At 34.8% G+C, this 15,492-nt stretch overlaps 1 protein-coding gene across 4 annotated transcripts in view; it reads left to right on the top strand.

Moving 5' to 3' along the window:
* The first annotated feature begins 1,163 nt into the window (after positions 1-1,163).
* Positions 1,164-15,492, top strand: part of MBIP (MAP3K12 binding inhibitory protein 1) — a 35,495-nt gene continuing 21,166 nt past the window's right edge. Inside the window, exons 1-7 of one of the 4 annotated variants that reach the window (XM_004269975.3) lie at positions 1,164-1,369; positions 4,996-5,115; positions 6,850-7,074; positions 7,163-7,259; positions 9,720-9,785; positions 10,026-10,178; positions 13,745-13,842. In XM_004269975.3, coding sequence (XP_004270023.1) covers positions 1,241-1,369; positions 4,996-5,115; positions 6,850-7,074; positions 7,163-7,259; positions 9,720-9,785; positions 10,026-10,178; positions 13,745-13,842 — 888 coding nt within the window. In that variant the 5' untranslated portion in view covers positions 1,164-1,240. The remainder of the gene's footprint in view (positions 1,370-4,995; positions 5,116-6,849; positions 7,075-7,162; positions 7,260-9,719; positions 9,786-10,025; positions 10,179-13,744; positions 13,843-15,492) is intronic. The other 3 variants (XM_033428391.2, XM_012533084.3, XM_033428392.2) reach the window with 3 other exon arrangements.

Raw genomic sequence — 15,492 nt, 5'->3', positions numbered from 1 at the left:
AACAAAAACTTTTAGTTACCCCATTAGAATTATTCTCTAACAAGAGAACCAGAGGCAAAGAAAATTGCTAACATTGCAAAGAATCATGAATTTAGGTTAAATATGGGGATGAGTGGCTTGAAGGAGAAGGTTGCTCAATTTGGGATTAGATATTGTGAAATCTTTCTATGGACATCTCTAGACATAGGCTGGATTATAAACTGTATATCCTGCTGTGAACAAGGGAGCAGACAAGATTACTCAAGATCCTGTCGCCTGGTGATCTTTGGAAATGAAAGCCTAATTAACAGGCTCCCTAGAGGCAGGTCAAAGGCGTTCTTTTATCCCTACTGCCCTTAATCCCAGTTCCTTGATGCCTTATTCCTCTCCCTTTCATTCAGCGTACTCTAAAACTGAATACACATTGTGCAAGTTTCCACCTCTGCTTCTTTTACTGTAAGAGCATTAGACTACTGGAATACTGATGATATTTATTTTTTTCAAGTGTTTTGGAATAAAGTTTAACACTAAAAACTTTCTAAATTGCACAACAAAATTTTTAATGTTAGACTCTGTAATACTACAAAGTCTTTCAAATATCTTTTACCAAAGTTATCTGATAAGTAATACTTTGTCAAATTTCAATTCGGATTGATCTCTAATTTCAAAGATTGTGTTGCATGCGATTGCTTACTTAGTTAAATTCCTGTTAGAATCATATTGACAGTGTTTCCCTTCTTTGAAACAGTTTTAGGATGAGCGTCTCTACCGTAGTACACAGGGAATAGCGACTGATTTACGAGTTTTTAAACTTGACAGAATTATTTTGCAGATTTAAAGTAATTAATATCATTCCCTTGATGGTAAATGAGGCATAAAAGTTTTTTCTTGTTTTATATCCTCTTCCTCGCATGAAAAATTAGTTATGATAACTAATTTATGTTAAATTAGCGATGTTAACTAACTAATGAGGGTTCAAGAAGCTAACCCTCATTAGATAACGACTCCAATCATTATCTGAAATACTGTAGCTAGCCTCACGCAGGTTCGCAGTCATCCGCTCAGGGTCCTCTGCGGAACCTTGTAGCTGCACCTGATTGGTGCACGTGCTTGTCAGTCACATAGAGGGGGCGGGTGCTCAAAGCCCCGCTCTAAAAGAGACGCAGTGCTTTTACATCATCGCGCAGCGACCAAAGCAGGGGAGGGTGGGGTGGGTTGTGAGGGCTCTTCGGTGCTGGCGGGGGCGGCCTACGAAAGTGTCATGGCTACTGCCGCTGAGCTTAGTCGCCCGACCATCGGTGACAGGAGCCTAGAGCGGAGCTGCAGCCCCAACCTCTCCCAAGAGGTGGTCTGCGAAGTCTTTCGCTCCTTGCATACCCTGGCTGGACAAGTGAGTGGTGGTCTGTGGGAGTAGGGGTCTGGGAACCGTCTAGCCCCTCCCCCCTTTTTTCCTCGAGCGGAGGCAGGGGGCAGCGGAGGCCTGCGGGGTGTGGGACCCGGCGCGAGTAGCCGAGGCCGGGGGAGGAGCCCGGGCCCAGCCGTCTGCGGTCTGAGTGAGGATGGCCGCGCGGGTTAGTTCACGGCCGGTTGCAGGCTAGATTTCCTTGCAACTCTTCTCCCCAAGAGTGAGTGAGGCTAGTGTAAGTGAAAACCCGGCTCGGAGATGAACAGGCTTGGAGAGAATGGATGCGGAGAAGCTTCTCTGAGGGTTTGGGAGGCGTCTGGCGCTCAGGCTCCTTTTACTTCCAGTTCATTCATTATAGAAATTGATAGGTTAGTACGGCCTGCGATTTCTGGAAAAGCTCTCTCTCCGCCTTTTTTGGGTGATTTCCTCTTATGAGTCACTTGCTTTTGTTTCTTTTTTCCTTCTGGCCGTTGCTTGCATCTCTTCCCCTTTAAAACGGGGAGGAAGAGAAAAGGAATTAATCTAAACTACTCATAGCGTAAAGTTGGCTGAGTTATCCATGGTCGATACTGCTTGTATCACAACTGTTTAGTAATTTGGCTATTAACTAGTTTAACTGGCTGATAAATAGCTTTTGTAGAAATGTCATAATAAAATCGGGTTTAAATAAAGGTACTCCTTACACTCAAGTCACTATTTCGTTTCATGATGTAAAGTGCAAAACAAATTTTAAATGAGAACTTGAAAATATGTTTGTCTGCTTTTGAAAAACAGATGGTTTTTAATCTTAAGGCGGAATTAGGCATTTATGTTGAAGATAATGGTAACTTCCTTTATGAAAATAGAGCGTTTGATTTGTGAAAATTATTTTTAAAAGCCTTGGGTGAATGGAGAAACAGTCTCTTAAAACGTTATTTAAATATTTTTTAAAATCCTAATATTTGTTCTAACTTAAAAAGAGCATTACTCTAAGTTAAACATTCAGTTTGGTTTAATAGAACGATTATTAATAGAGTCGGCTAAAAGTTTTAAACTCGTTTGTCAAGGACTTAAACTTTTTTTTTAAGACTTGGGGACACATTATTTCAGTCTCAAGACTCAAGACCTGTAAATGGTTTAAAAGTTTGAGAACTTTCTATGGCGTGGACATTGGAACTTTAAGGTTTTTTTTTAATATCCTAATATCAGGATGAAAAAAGTTCATACTCACCAATAGTTTACGCAAGTTTTTTTCCCCCCACTGATGATATACTTTTTAAAAATAACATTAAGAAATAAAACATTTCTTTTGAAATAGTTTGTATACTGAATTTTTTAAACTCATTAAAAAATTTTAAACATTCAGATATTCTGTAGGTAAAAGTAGAGATGTGATTAAAATTTACTTATGTCACCTGTCAAAAATGTTTAGAGTAAATATTTGGTGAGTTTTCATGACAGAGTGAAAGGACCATTTATACAAGTGTCAAAAAATAAGATCATCTCATCAATTAAATGCTAGCCAACTTGGTAATACTCTCTGTATTTCGAGATGTATTGTTTAAAGAATTAACGCCCGAGTACTATACTTATAAAATTGCCCTTGGTGGAAATCACTATTTCCTTTCAAAACCAGTTTAAGGAATTTTTTAAAATGTATGTTGTAAAATGCCTACTTTATTCTGTATAGTATCGTGTTATTAGCTCTCCTCAATAGGAAACAAAGTTGAATGTTTAAAAAGTATTTTTTATCTCAGATTTCCAATTTTCTAATTTTAACTTTATTGCTTACCTCTGGTTGGTCCATTTTACCAAGCTGAAGAAGTATTTATTGTTAGCTTGGATTTTCATATTAATTTAATAAAGTTTTTACTGAAATACATATTTTAAATAGGCCATATTAATGGCAGACTAATACATTTTTGAGTGAATGGTTTACAAGTTCTACAGTGTAAAAATGCATAGAATTCATATTACTAACAGGGAATTTGTTGAATAATAGTTGGATGTATTGGGATAGTTTTAAAGTTAATTTGTGACATTATTATGTGATTTTCTTAAAAGACCAAATATCTTTAACTGCACTTGAAAGCTTACATAATTTTGCTGAATTGAAATGAGAATATGATCCAAACATTAAATTTAATTTCTATAAGTTATTATTTTCTCTAGAAAATTTGATGCTTTGCTTTGGTTGAGGATTTGCCTGCATTATCCCCAAACTGTATTCATAAATTTGTTATAATAAACTATAGATCCCTTGAGAACTGTAAAAGTATAGTAATAGTTTACTTCCGTGCATAAGTTGTTGTCTAAGGAAATCTTTATAGGCATTAAATAATGTAAATTAAGATTAATGTGGTTATCTTAATATAAAACCTTAGTTAAAGTAATGTAAACTAATTTTTGCCAGTGCAGCCTACACAAAACTTATTTCTTTACACTTGTCTAATATGGACTTTAAATATTTCTGGTCAAAGGGTGGTAAACTTCTGTCATGTAGCGTTCATTCATATAGTGCCTTTTTTGGGAACTTTGGATCTTTTCGGTTCTATGTACATTGGTTTATATTTTTGTTTTATTACAATCACAATTTATAAGATCTGTATTTGAACTAATGTAACAGTTGTCTTTATTTTGTAGAAAACATGACTAATTTTAAATAAATGATTTTTGAAAAAATAATAGTTAACTTGATTCTGCGATGTAGTATATCCTTATAAACACATGTCCCTAGAAAAGTTTGCGGTGATTCACTTTTATTCACTCGAAAGACTAGAGATGGAGGCTTTCCCTCTAAAATCTTCACTCATTTTGACATTAATTTTATATTCAGGTTCTTGGTAGTTTTCTGTATATACTATTATTGTAATAGGTCACGGATAGCCAATTTATAAGAAATTTTCATACAATGAGCCCTCATACTTTACTAGAAAATACTGTTTAGCAGTAAGTCTGGCCTTTCCATCCAGTCTCTGGCCATTTATTTCACTATTGTGGAAAAGTATTTGTTTTTCAATTTCAGATTTCCACAGCTAAATGATAGTTTAATTTTTATTTGAAGTAGATAAACACATTGCCATGTATCACTAGACTTTATAATATGTATGAATATAAATGTATGAATTGATTTTTAAATTATTTTTAAAATTGGTTAAAATTGAAAACAATAAAAATGTGATTCAGAAGACATCAGAGGAATGATATGTTTGTTATGTATTTATGTGCATATTTAACAAAAAGAAATGTGTATATCAGAACTTTCATAAAGGTACCTGCCCCCTCTGTTTAATGCTCTGAGCTAGAAGCAGTAGGATTCTGAGTAGGACAAGACTATTTTCACCCCTATCCAAAGTTCTTTAGATAATGAATTATCGAAAAAGATGGTCCCGTTACACAGACCCAAGAATAGAATTAGAGTGAGGTGTCATTCTATTTTTTTATGAAAATTTCACATTTTTTGGCTTTTTAAAGTGGTAACTAGGTGTAGAGCATTTTTATGTATGATTGAAAACTTGAGAACTTTGAGCTAAATGGTGTGTTATTCTATAGAAATCTTATTTTTGGACAATCCCATGTGTACAGCTTAATCTTGTAATTTTTTGTGACGTTGCTGGTTTGCCCCTTTGAAGCTTAACATCAGAGATGATGTGGTGAAAATTACAATCGATTGGAACAAGCTCCAGAGCCTCTCGGCATTCCAGCCTGCTTTGCTCTTTAGTGCACTTGAACAACACGTTTTATATTTACAGGTAAATTTCGTGTTAAAAATGTTAACTCGATATTGAGACTAGAAATTAATTGTAGTTAAATTGTAAGCTGTAGTATTTGTTAGTTCTATCTTAACACTGTATTAATAGTGGTATTAATAAAAGGTTACTTTGGCCAGATTGGATCCAAATCTGTTAATTTACATAGTGATCAGGACAATTACAGGAATATAGCCCAATAGGCTGATGTGGATGTGAAGATTGAAAATGCAGTTCTATTCAATTCTAGACTTGCACTGAAAATTCAATACAGTTGCATCTATGGTAGGTTATAATTAAGCAATAAGACACGGCAGGTGTGTGTCATGCTATGATAATGATTCCATGCCTTGGGTGAGTTTGGAGGCTCATGGAGTGCTTTCAGTGGTTCAAGAAGTGGCATTATCCCAGCATGACACATCCTGGAGTGTCTATTGCAATTAAACAGTTTCAGCATAGTTTTTAAAAAGAAAGTAATTTCTGTGACATTAATGTCTCATATTAGTAAGTAGCCAGTCACTATTTTATCGTCTTTTTCTTGAGTTTGAAATAATTCATCCTTTATATTAAGTCAACACTGAATTGTTAATTTATAATAGTATTGTTATATTTTTTAGTATTTCAGTTCAATAACTGAACAGTATTATGACCTTGCTAGTTTCCAATTGAACATCTTTGCAGTTACAATTGATGCAAGTTTGCAGTTTATCTCTAATCAAAGTATAAAATATGAAGTGTCGAAAAGTTTACTTCTATTAAGATGTTACAAGGATTCAGAAGAGTATTTGGTATAGCAAATAATGGAAGCAAAATTGTAGGTATGAAATAATTGGAACACTGACAAGTGTTGGTGTGTTTTGATTAATGGAGTAGACATTTAATATTCAGTCCTCTATTCAGTGACTTTATGGGAAATTTTAACTCTGTTTCATGTTAAAAGTAATAGTTAACCCTAGTTTTAAAGGGCGGAAGCAATGAGCTATAGGACTCAATTGAGGCCTAATTGTGGATGGGTCTGGGCGGGGGGAATGGGTAATATAATTTACATTATACAACAGGGTTTTTTCCCCCTCTAGTATGGTGATAGGCATCTACCTCTTTTCAGCTATGGCTCTTGTTCGTTTTCTTTTTAAAAATTTAATTTCATGACCCAAGAAGATATCTTGCCATGTCAGGAGAAGCTTGAGTGTTCACTCAGCATAACACCTATATATTTCATGTCTATGCTCTCTCATTTACTTCGGCCAACTGCAGTTTCAAGTGGAGAATCTCCAGTGATATAGTGATAATACAGGGCTTTGCTGAGTGAGAGCACTGGCTCTCGTGTTAAGGAGGAAAAATACTAAGCCTTAGTATTCTGAGGAGGCATTTGAATGACATGTTAATTAAGTGGCATTGGTGCCAGAGGCTGAGGCTTTGATTTGGCACAAAATAAAAGATGAGTGACAGAATGATTCCCTCAAAGAAAATTTTAAATTTCCTCAGGTTTTCTTTTTCTTCTTTTCTTTCCTTTTTTTTTTTTTTAAACAGATTTATAGCAAATGATATTGGTCACAATAGCAGAGGACAGCACAAACACTTACATGTGCTCAGATCTATGTATGATGTGCCAACCTTTTAAATTTAGTTAATTGATATTGAATATTGCCTTTACTTAGCAGAAATTTATATAAATATGGTAAATATGTGATTAATTTTGATCAGTTTGAACCTCAGCAGATGGAATTGTGTTCTCAGCCTTTTTTAGCAAAACTTCAGCCTCTGATTAAAGAGGAGAATACAACTGTTGTTGAAGAAATAGGAAAAACAGAAACAGGGAACAAGAATGAAGTAAATGCCAAATTTCCCATTGGCGACCTACAGGAGGAAGAAAAGCACAAAGATTGTGATTTGGGAGATGTGAAAAAGACACAGATCCATTTTGATCCAGAAGTAGTTCAAATAAAGGCTGGAAAAGCAGAAGTAAGAAGTTGGGTTTTGGGGGGTGGGTGGAGTATTTTTTTTAATCTTACTGTGTTTGAATTAAGACACACATGCTTATTGTTTGTAGATTGACAGACGAATATCTGCATTTATTGAAAGAAAGCAAGCTGAAATCAATGAAAACAACGTCAGGGAATTTTGCAATGTTATTGATTGTAATCAAGGTAACTACCTAGAAGAAGTTAATTTTTGTAGGATTTTAATGATCTTTCATTTGTTTTTTAAAATGAATAACATTAAGAACACAGTTTTTAATTATTTCACAGGTTTATTTGGAAACTAAGACAGCAGTATTTCCTTCTGTTTAATAATACAAAATGGTTTTCATCTTGGTTATCCAAAAATCAAATAAATGCTAACGTAAAAAGGCAAATGTTTACCACAGGTGTAAAGATTGTTTTAAAGTTCCTTCAGGAAATTAAGATAAAGTGTGGGTGGTAGGGTGTCTCAGTCTCACTAGTAAGAAGGTCTAAGCTATATAAATTTCAAGTCTCTAAAGGTATTTATGAAATTATGATATTAATACATGAAGTGAACTTAGTAAAGTTAATACTCCTCAAGAGGGAGCAGTTTTCTCACTACTCCTTAGCTGTTTGAAATGTTTTATGTCATGATAAAACCAATTTGTCAACAAGACTATGGTGTCTTATGCTTTTTTCCTTTCTCTCATAGTGCATACATTTGCTGTTTTTCATCAGATTCTCCTTTCCACTCCACATGATTTTATAGTATATTTACAGATCTGCAGGTATGCTGCAGAATACAAAATTGCAAAGCACTAGCATAGATCATAGTCAGGCATCATAGTAATAATCAGAACAAGTAGTTCTTAGAAAAAATTATGGAGAAGAGTTCCTAATTGGAATGAACATTTTTCTTGTTGCCTCTAATATCTTGTGGCTAATTATTATGAACACAATTTTCAGATGAACCTAGAATTGACTCGTATCACACTGGTACACTGATTCTCTTAATAATGAAATAATACAGGCTCAAGGTGGGTCCTAAATGCAGCCTTTTCTACTATTAACATTATACATACGTATCTCTAGATTTGGTATATTTTACTGTTAGCTTTTCAGAACAGGTTCAGCAGTGGCAAAATCTCAGGTACTACAATCCAACTGCAAGCTACCCATGAGAAAGCGTTTGTTGAAGGAGCAAGCACATGTATCACTAATGTTATTCCTCTGTTCTCCCTGCTAACTCTATTATTATAAACCACCAGGGGATAGAAATTGACAAGAATTGAAATGCTCAGCAGGATTCCTTAGCCCATTCAATCCCTTGCTGGCTCCAAACAGTGTTGGGAAGAATTGCTGTGGAGAGTGACTAGCACTTACACATTCACTATCTTCACACCATGCTGAATTTTTCTCTAATGGGTCAGTTAATCTATATATTTGGAATATAGTTCTGGAAGGGATGATAGCTTCTTTTTTTAACTCTTAGCCCCATGAAATGGTAGAAAGAGAATGGAGAGGTGATGGCCATTTAAACATATTTTCAGGTGTTTCAAAAAGAAAAGAAAAAGAAAATGACTCTAGTATCTATATATAAAAGATAGGTGGGTTTGGAATTTTATTCACAGTTTGATGTGTCAGCAGAACTATCTTAAGGAAACTTAGACTGAAAAAATTCAGATGTATTGTAACGTGTTAGTGTGTTCCTTTTAATACCTCTCAATTGACCAAAATATAAACAATGGGTTTTTTAAAAAATCAAATTCCCTAGGGAAAAAAAGAATTTTCCTTCATTATCTTTTACCATCCATTTTTATTACAAAATAATTAAGGGGAGTCTTTTAGGAAATTTACTGCAATGCATGGTTTTACTTAATGTCATTTTAAAGATTATAATATTTGAATTGTTTATATATTATGTTAATATCATTCCAGCTTTCTCCCTTGGTTTATGATTTATTTGTTGATATATAACTTGAAAGAAACTATACTTTTCAGCTTAGAAAAAATTTGGAACGAAATTTCACATGGTATCATTTTTAAAATTGCGTTTTTTGAAAGCGGCAGTCTGGAAAGAGATAGATAGCTTTTGTGATTAGGGATTTTTTTTAGATGAGCACTGGAAATCTAGGAAAAGTATAAAAGTATGTGTTGTAGGTTTCAAGGTCTTTTTTGTGTGGCGTTCTGAAATATAAATGTGTTAAAGGCATAATACTTTATATTACATGTTCACTAATATGATCAGTAATATCAAAAATGCTGTATTTTTAAAAAAGATATTTTAGTAAAAATACTGAGTTTTATTTCTGTGTCTCTTTAGCTTAGAAATTTTAACTCTCTATAATATATAAATTATTTTCTCCAAAGGCCCAGATGGTTTTTAGGGATATTGGTATTCATTAAAAATTAAATTACGCCACCAAATGTTGAGGACTTTTCTATATATAAATCTGGAAATAGGTAACATTAGATATAAGTTTTAGAGAGTAAAGATCACTAAATTTTATCCTGCGCATGATAGTAATTTAATTACTGTTATTTAAAATGATATTCTCTGATTATGAGTAATATGTTAATATGCATTACTGAAGGGTTATCAAAATATCATACATTTGAAGTTAAGAATATATTTAAACTTATACTCATCTGAATTCTCCTTAGAAAATAGTTGTGCGAGAACCGATGCCGTTTTTACTCCTTACCCTGGGTTTAAAAGTCATGTAAAAGGTAAGTATCCATTATATAATATCTTCATCACTGTCAGAAACTTATTCTAGATTATAAGCAAAATGGAATAGAAATCACTTTCCTATCTAAATTTTATTTATTTTAAAACAAATCAAAAACTCTTGCCTTTCTTTGTACTTGGGTTTGTGGTTATGAAAAGAACATCAAATACTGTTAAGGAGAGAGACTTTCTGATTTTTGAAATGTAAATTTAATAGGCTCAAAAGTTTCTTAATTTAGTTTCTAGAGTTGTGAATACATATGGACCACAGACTAGACCTGAAGGAATTCAAGGATCAGGTCATAAACCTAACAGCATGCTCCGCGATTGTGGTAATCAGGCTGTAGAAGAACGACTACAAAACATTGAGGCTCACTTGCGATTGCAGACAGGTAAGCAGAGTGCTGGGCAGTGTTCTGTAATGTATCTTTGCAAGTGGTTAAAGAACTTCCGATTCACTTAGTCGCCAGGTTTTCATTGAGCAGCTGTCATGTACGAAAAACATTGTTCTGATTGGTACAAAAATGAAGAAAGCATAGTCCCTGCTTTCAAGGAATTTACAGTTCATGTGTTTACGCCCTTCTTCCTCCTCTTACACTTCTCAACAATATCCTGACTCTCTCAGTTTATTAAAGTCATAGCTGAAAACTAATGTAGTTTTTTTCCTGCCATTAACTTCATAACCATGACCATCTCTCACTCGTATCCCCCACTGTGCTGGTAAAAAGTATTAATAAGTGTAACCCTAGCTCTTTAAGATCTTCCAGTGAGGATAAGCATATAAATAAATAAGTGCCATTGGGGACTAACATTTATTAAGTGACTGACTAAATCCTAAGTGCCAGTCACTCTGAAAGTATTATACATATATCAACTCACTATTTAACAGCACCCTTGTGAGATGTTGGTGCTGTAATCATTGTCAGATAAAGGAACTGAAGTTTGCAGGGCAGCATGCCCAAGGTGGTAAGTGGCAACTAGAAATCAAACTTAGATCTTAACTGGCTGCAAAGCCTCAGTCTCCCTCCCGATTTAGTCACCAGATCCTGTTGATTCTATCTTCTAAATATCTGCAAAAAGCACAGAGGCATAAAATATGGTTCAGGGAATTTCTGAGTCCAGTCTATCTGGTGTATTTGTGGATGAAGGGAGAAGATGATAAGAGAATGAGTAAATCTTTGAGGATAGTAAGAGATTAGCATTAAAATTAACTCCCTTTCTCAGAACTAGATGCATTTACAATACAAACTGTATAACAGGATTGACTGGTTTATTAAATCTAATAGTGTCAAGTAGTTAATTTTGAAAAGTATCTGTTGAATGCCTACTATACACCAAGCACTGTTTTAGACAGGAGGGACACTGAGATGTAGTCACAGTTTCTGGCGTCAAGGACTTCATAATCTGTTTGGGAGAAAGATTAATAGCAAAGGGGGATGTTAAAGGGGCTGTGAGGGAAGGGTATGGTGGGGCACAAGGAGCCTCCATGTGAAGAGATTCAGGCAGTGCTTTGTTGACCCAGGGAAGCTTGAAATGGTTCTTGAAAGGTAGGGAGGTGAGGCAGAGGATGTTCTAGGTAAAGGGAGCAGCAAGAGCAAAGTCAGGTGAGTAAGTTATTCATTTTACTTTATTCGAAAGCAAGAACAACCAAGATCCTAAACTTTAAAAATTCTCAAAAAAATCCCCCCATATTTCTAGAGTTTTTATATTTAACAAGTTGATACTTTTGATATGAAAATTTATCCATATTCTTTAATTGCATAATGATTGTTTAATCATGTATTTGTTCATTCAGTAAATATTGAGCACCTGTTCAGTCTATGCACTGATGCTTCCTAGGTTTGTGTAGTGTACAACCTGCACAGCCATACCCAATGAACAAAACATAAAATTCTGCCCTCTAAGAGCTTACATTAGAGTGGAGAAACAGGCCATAAATAAGCAAAATACACAGAATGTTGGGGTAGTAATGGTTTGGAGAAAAATAAGGGAAAAAAGATAGGGAGGGAGTGCTAGGTAGGGGGAAGTGGTAGTACTGGTATTTTTTAAAGTGTGGTCAGAGAAGGCCTTACCGATATGGTAACTTTTGAGCCAAGACCTGAAGTTGGCAAGTGCAAGCCTTGTGAATACAGAGGTAGAGAGAATCACAAGTGCTAAAGTTGTAAGAGTACTTGGCCTAGTTGAATAACAGAAAAATGGCTGAAATGGTATGAATGTGGGGAGAATGTCCAAATTGTATAGGATCTTGTAGACTATTGTAAAGGCTTTGGTTTTTAATCTGAGTGAAATGTGAAGGTGTTGGAAGGTTTTGAGCAGAGAACTAACACTATATGAATTGCATTTTAAAAGGGTTGCTGGCAGCTGTGTTGTGAACAGACTTTATGTGTGCAAGGCAGAAACAAGAAGACCAGTTTGGAGGTTGTGATAATCCAGGGAGAGGTGATGGTGGTCTAGACCAGAATGTTTACATTGGAGGTGCTAAGAAATGGAAGGATTTGGGATATAATCATAATCTTGAAATTTGAGTAACCTTAATTTTACCATACCCCTGCCTAGAAAGTTTGTTAGTTAAGAATTATGGTATTTTAAAGGAACCTCCGTACTGTTCTCCATAGTGGCTGTATCAATTTACATTCCCACCAACAGTGCAAGAGGGTTCCCTTTTCTCCACACCCCCTCCAGCATTTATTGTTTGTAGATTTTTTGATGATGGCCATTCTGACTGGTGTGAGGTGATACCTCGTTGCAGTTTTGATTTGCATTTCTCTAAAGATTAGTGATGTTGAGCATCCTTTCTACCATATGACCCAGCAATCCCACTACTGGGCATAAACCCTGAGAAAACCATAATTCAAAAAGAGACATGTACCACAATGTTCATGGCAGCACTATTTACAATAGCCAGGACATGGAAGCAACCTAAGTGTTCATCGATAGATGAATGGATAAAGAAAATGTGGCACATATATACAATGGAATATTAGCCATAAAAAGAAATGAAATTGAGTTATTTGTAGTGAGGCAGATGGACCTAGAGTCTGTCATACAGAGTGAAGTAAGTCAGAAAGAGAAATACAAATACTGTATGCGAACACATATATACGGAATCTAAAAAAAAAAAAATGGTTCTGATGAACCTAGGGGCAGGACAGGATTAAAGACGCAGACATAGAGAATGGACTTGAGGACACGGAGAGGGGGAAGGGTAAGCTGGGACGAAGTGAGAGAGTGGCATGGACTTATATACACTACCAAATGTGAAATGGATAGCTAGTGGGAAGCAGCCACAGAGTGCAGGGAGATGAGCTCGGTGCTTTGTGTCCACCTGGAGGGGTGGGATAGGGAGGGTGGGAGGGAGACGCAAGAGGGAGGAGATATGGGGATATATGTATACGTATAGGTGATTCATTTTGTTATACAGCAGAAACTAACACATTTTAAAGCAGTTATACTCCAATAAAGATGTTAAAAAAAATTATGGTAAAGCTCCTTTTAAATGGTCTTCTGGGTTAAAGGAGAAAATATGGCATGTAAGGAGAAGTATAAATTGAAGAAAATGATATGACATATTACAGCCACTGAATTGAATTGTCAGTTGTCACTATGCATTTTCCTCCTCCTAAACAACTGTCAGAGTCTGTCAGAGATACAAGTTGTTCTATACAGGAACTATTCAATGTCTTGTAAAATGAATTTAACATAAAACAAAATGCCTAGCAACATAGGAAGCATAAATGGGGCTTGGGGAGAAGTGTAGTATAATAATATATCCCATAGAGTATATTATGAAAATGTTTGCTAAAGATTTCATTCTGTCTTACTCTTGTTAACTTATTTTCTTAAGTTTAAATAATTCCCATTCTTTTGCATAAGTGTCTTTGAATGGTATTTTAAGAATAAAAATTGTAAGAAGAAAGAATTATCCATAGTATCTCAGAATTTTTTTTAATGTATTTAGGTGGTCCGGTGCCAAGAGACATTTATCAGAGAATTAAAAAACTTGAGGACAGAATCCTTGAATTGGAAGGCATTTCTCCTGAATATTTTCAATCTGTAGTAAGTATAAGTATCTGTAAGAAATAAATGTTATTTTAGGAGTCATTATCACATAATTCACTCATCGATCTGCTGTGTGCAAAACACTGTTTTAATAGTTCAGTGATGAATGAACGTAGTTCTGAGTAAAGAGTTACCTCGTTCTTTAAAGATTGTGATTTTGAATATTGTATTATAGACTCAATTTTTTTTAAAGGGTTACTTTTATGGTACATTACCCAAATTCTCAAACTTAAGCCATTTTTGTGGCATAATAAATCAGCCTGAATAGTGGTGAGTCCTGTCACTCTGAACTTTCTATCTTGTAAAACAAAGACTCCCTCTGAAACCTTGTTCTCTGTTGTCCCTTCTGTCTCTCTAACCTCTCACTCTCTACAGACTCCTTCCCTCAGGTCATACACGTTTACATTTCTCCCCCATACGAAACAAACACACACCTCAATCTGCCACCCTACCTTTTTCTTTACCCTAACCACTAGACTTTCTGAAAGACTAGTCTATATTTGTTTAATTTCTCAATTCTAGCATTTATTTATTCATTCATTCTTATCCCTTTTACCAAGGACAGTAGAAAACAATTTGTGCTGATAAGCATCTTCTTTGTCATATCAGCATGTTTCAGACCAGCCATTCTGAGCTCCTTGTGTTAATTTCCTCAGTCTTCTGGGGTGATTGTACATAACAACTGCCTTTTCTGGGGCTTAGTGTTTGTTTGTTTGTTTTAAAGCAATGCCATATTAGAAAGAACTAAAGTAAAAGTGAACAAAATTTTTAAATTTACTAAATTTTTAATAAAATTTACTGAAACTCCTGTTTCTGAAATATTATGTAAGATAGCTCAGTTAGCATGGATCATTATAAGTCACTGGTGAAAGTGCGCTTAGAATTATTTTAGGAATAACAGCAATCTTTCCAGTTTCAAATTGGTATTAGAGTAAGGTACAAAGGTAGGAGTATTTCCAGATGAAGAAGGCAAGTTGAATAACCAAAGTGAGTAGTGAATCTTAAAGCTCAGTAATTTAGAGACGTTTAGTGATTTACTTCCCTCAAATATAAAATGATGTCTATTAAAGTACTGAGGGCTGAAGCAAGGATTAAATGAGATAATACCAGTCAAGCACCTAGGCTGCTGTCTAGCACATGATAAAACCTCAGTAAATATTGGCATTTATTTAATTTTAGAAACCATCTATGAAGTAGCTGTATAAACACAGATAAGTCATACAATTACAATATATCTTTAATTTTAGAAGACTTGTTGGTTGTTTTACATAATTACAAAGGTCTTTCCACTTTTAGAATTATTCATAGTATCTTCCTAGAAAACTTCATAGAGATTGTATGCCTTTTCCTACAACAATATACCATAAGTTTTTCCCATTCAAGCTGCCTTCATTAAGAAATCCCTAGGCAGGTTATTTTTTCTCGTTCAATTTCATACCTTGTTAATATAATTCTTGTTAACAGTAGAACTGATCTTATAAGAGAGTATCGTAGTATTAGATGCCTCAAGTGAGATCTTGCCCCATCATTTATCTTTTCTCTCTGATTCTGATTTTAAAAGCTTAACATACACCTATTACTAAATTTAGTTAACAAAAGAACAAGCCCTTTAAATCATAATCTTATTTTGGGGGATCCATTTTACAC

This window comes from Orcinus orca, chromosome 2 (assembly GCF_937001465.1).
Source record: "Orcinus orca chromosome 2, mOrcOrc1.1, whole genome shotgun sequence".
NCBI lineage: Eukaryota > Metazoa > Chordata > Mammalia > Artiodactyla > Delphinidae > Orcinus > Orcinus orca.
Note: the sequence above shows the minus strand (reverse complement) of the source record. Positions and strands in the feature narration are given on the sequence as shown.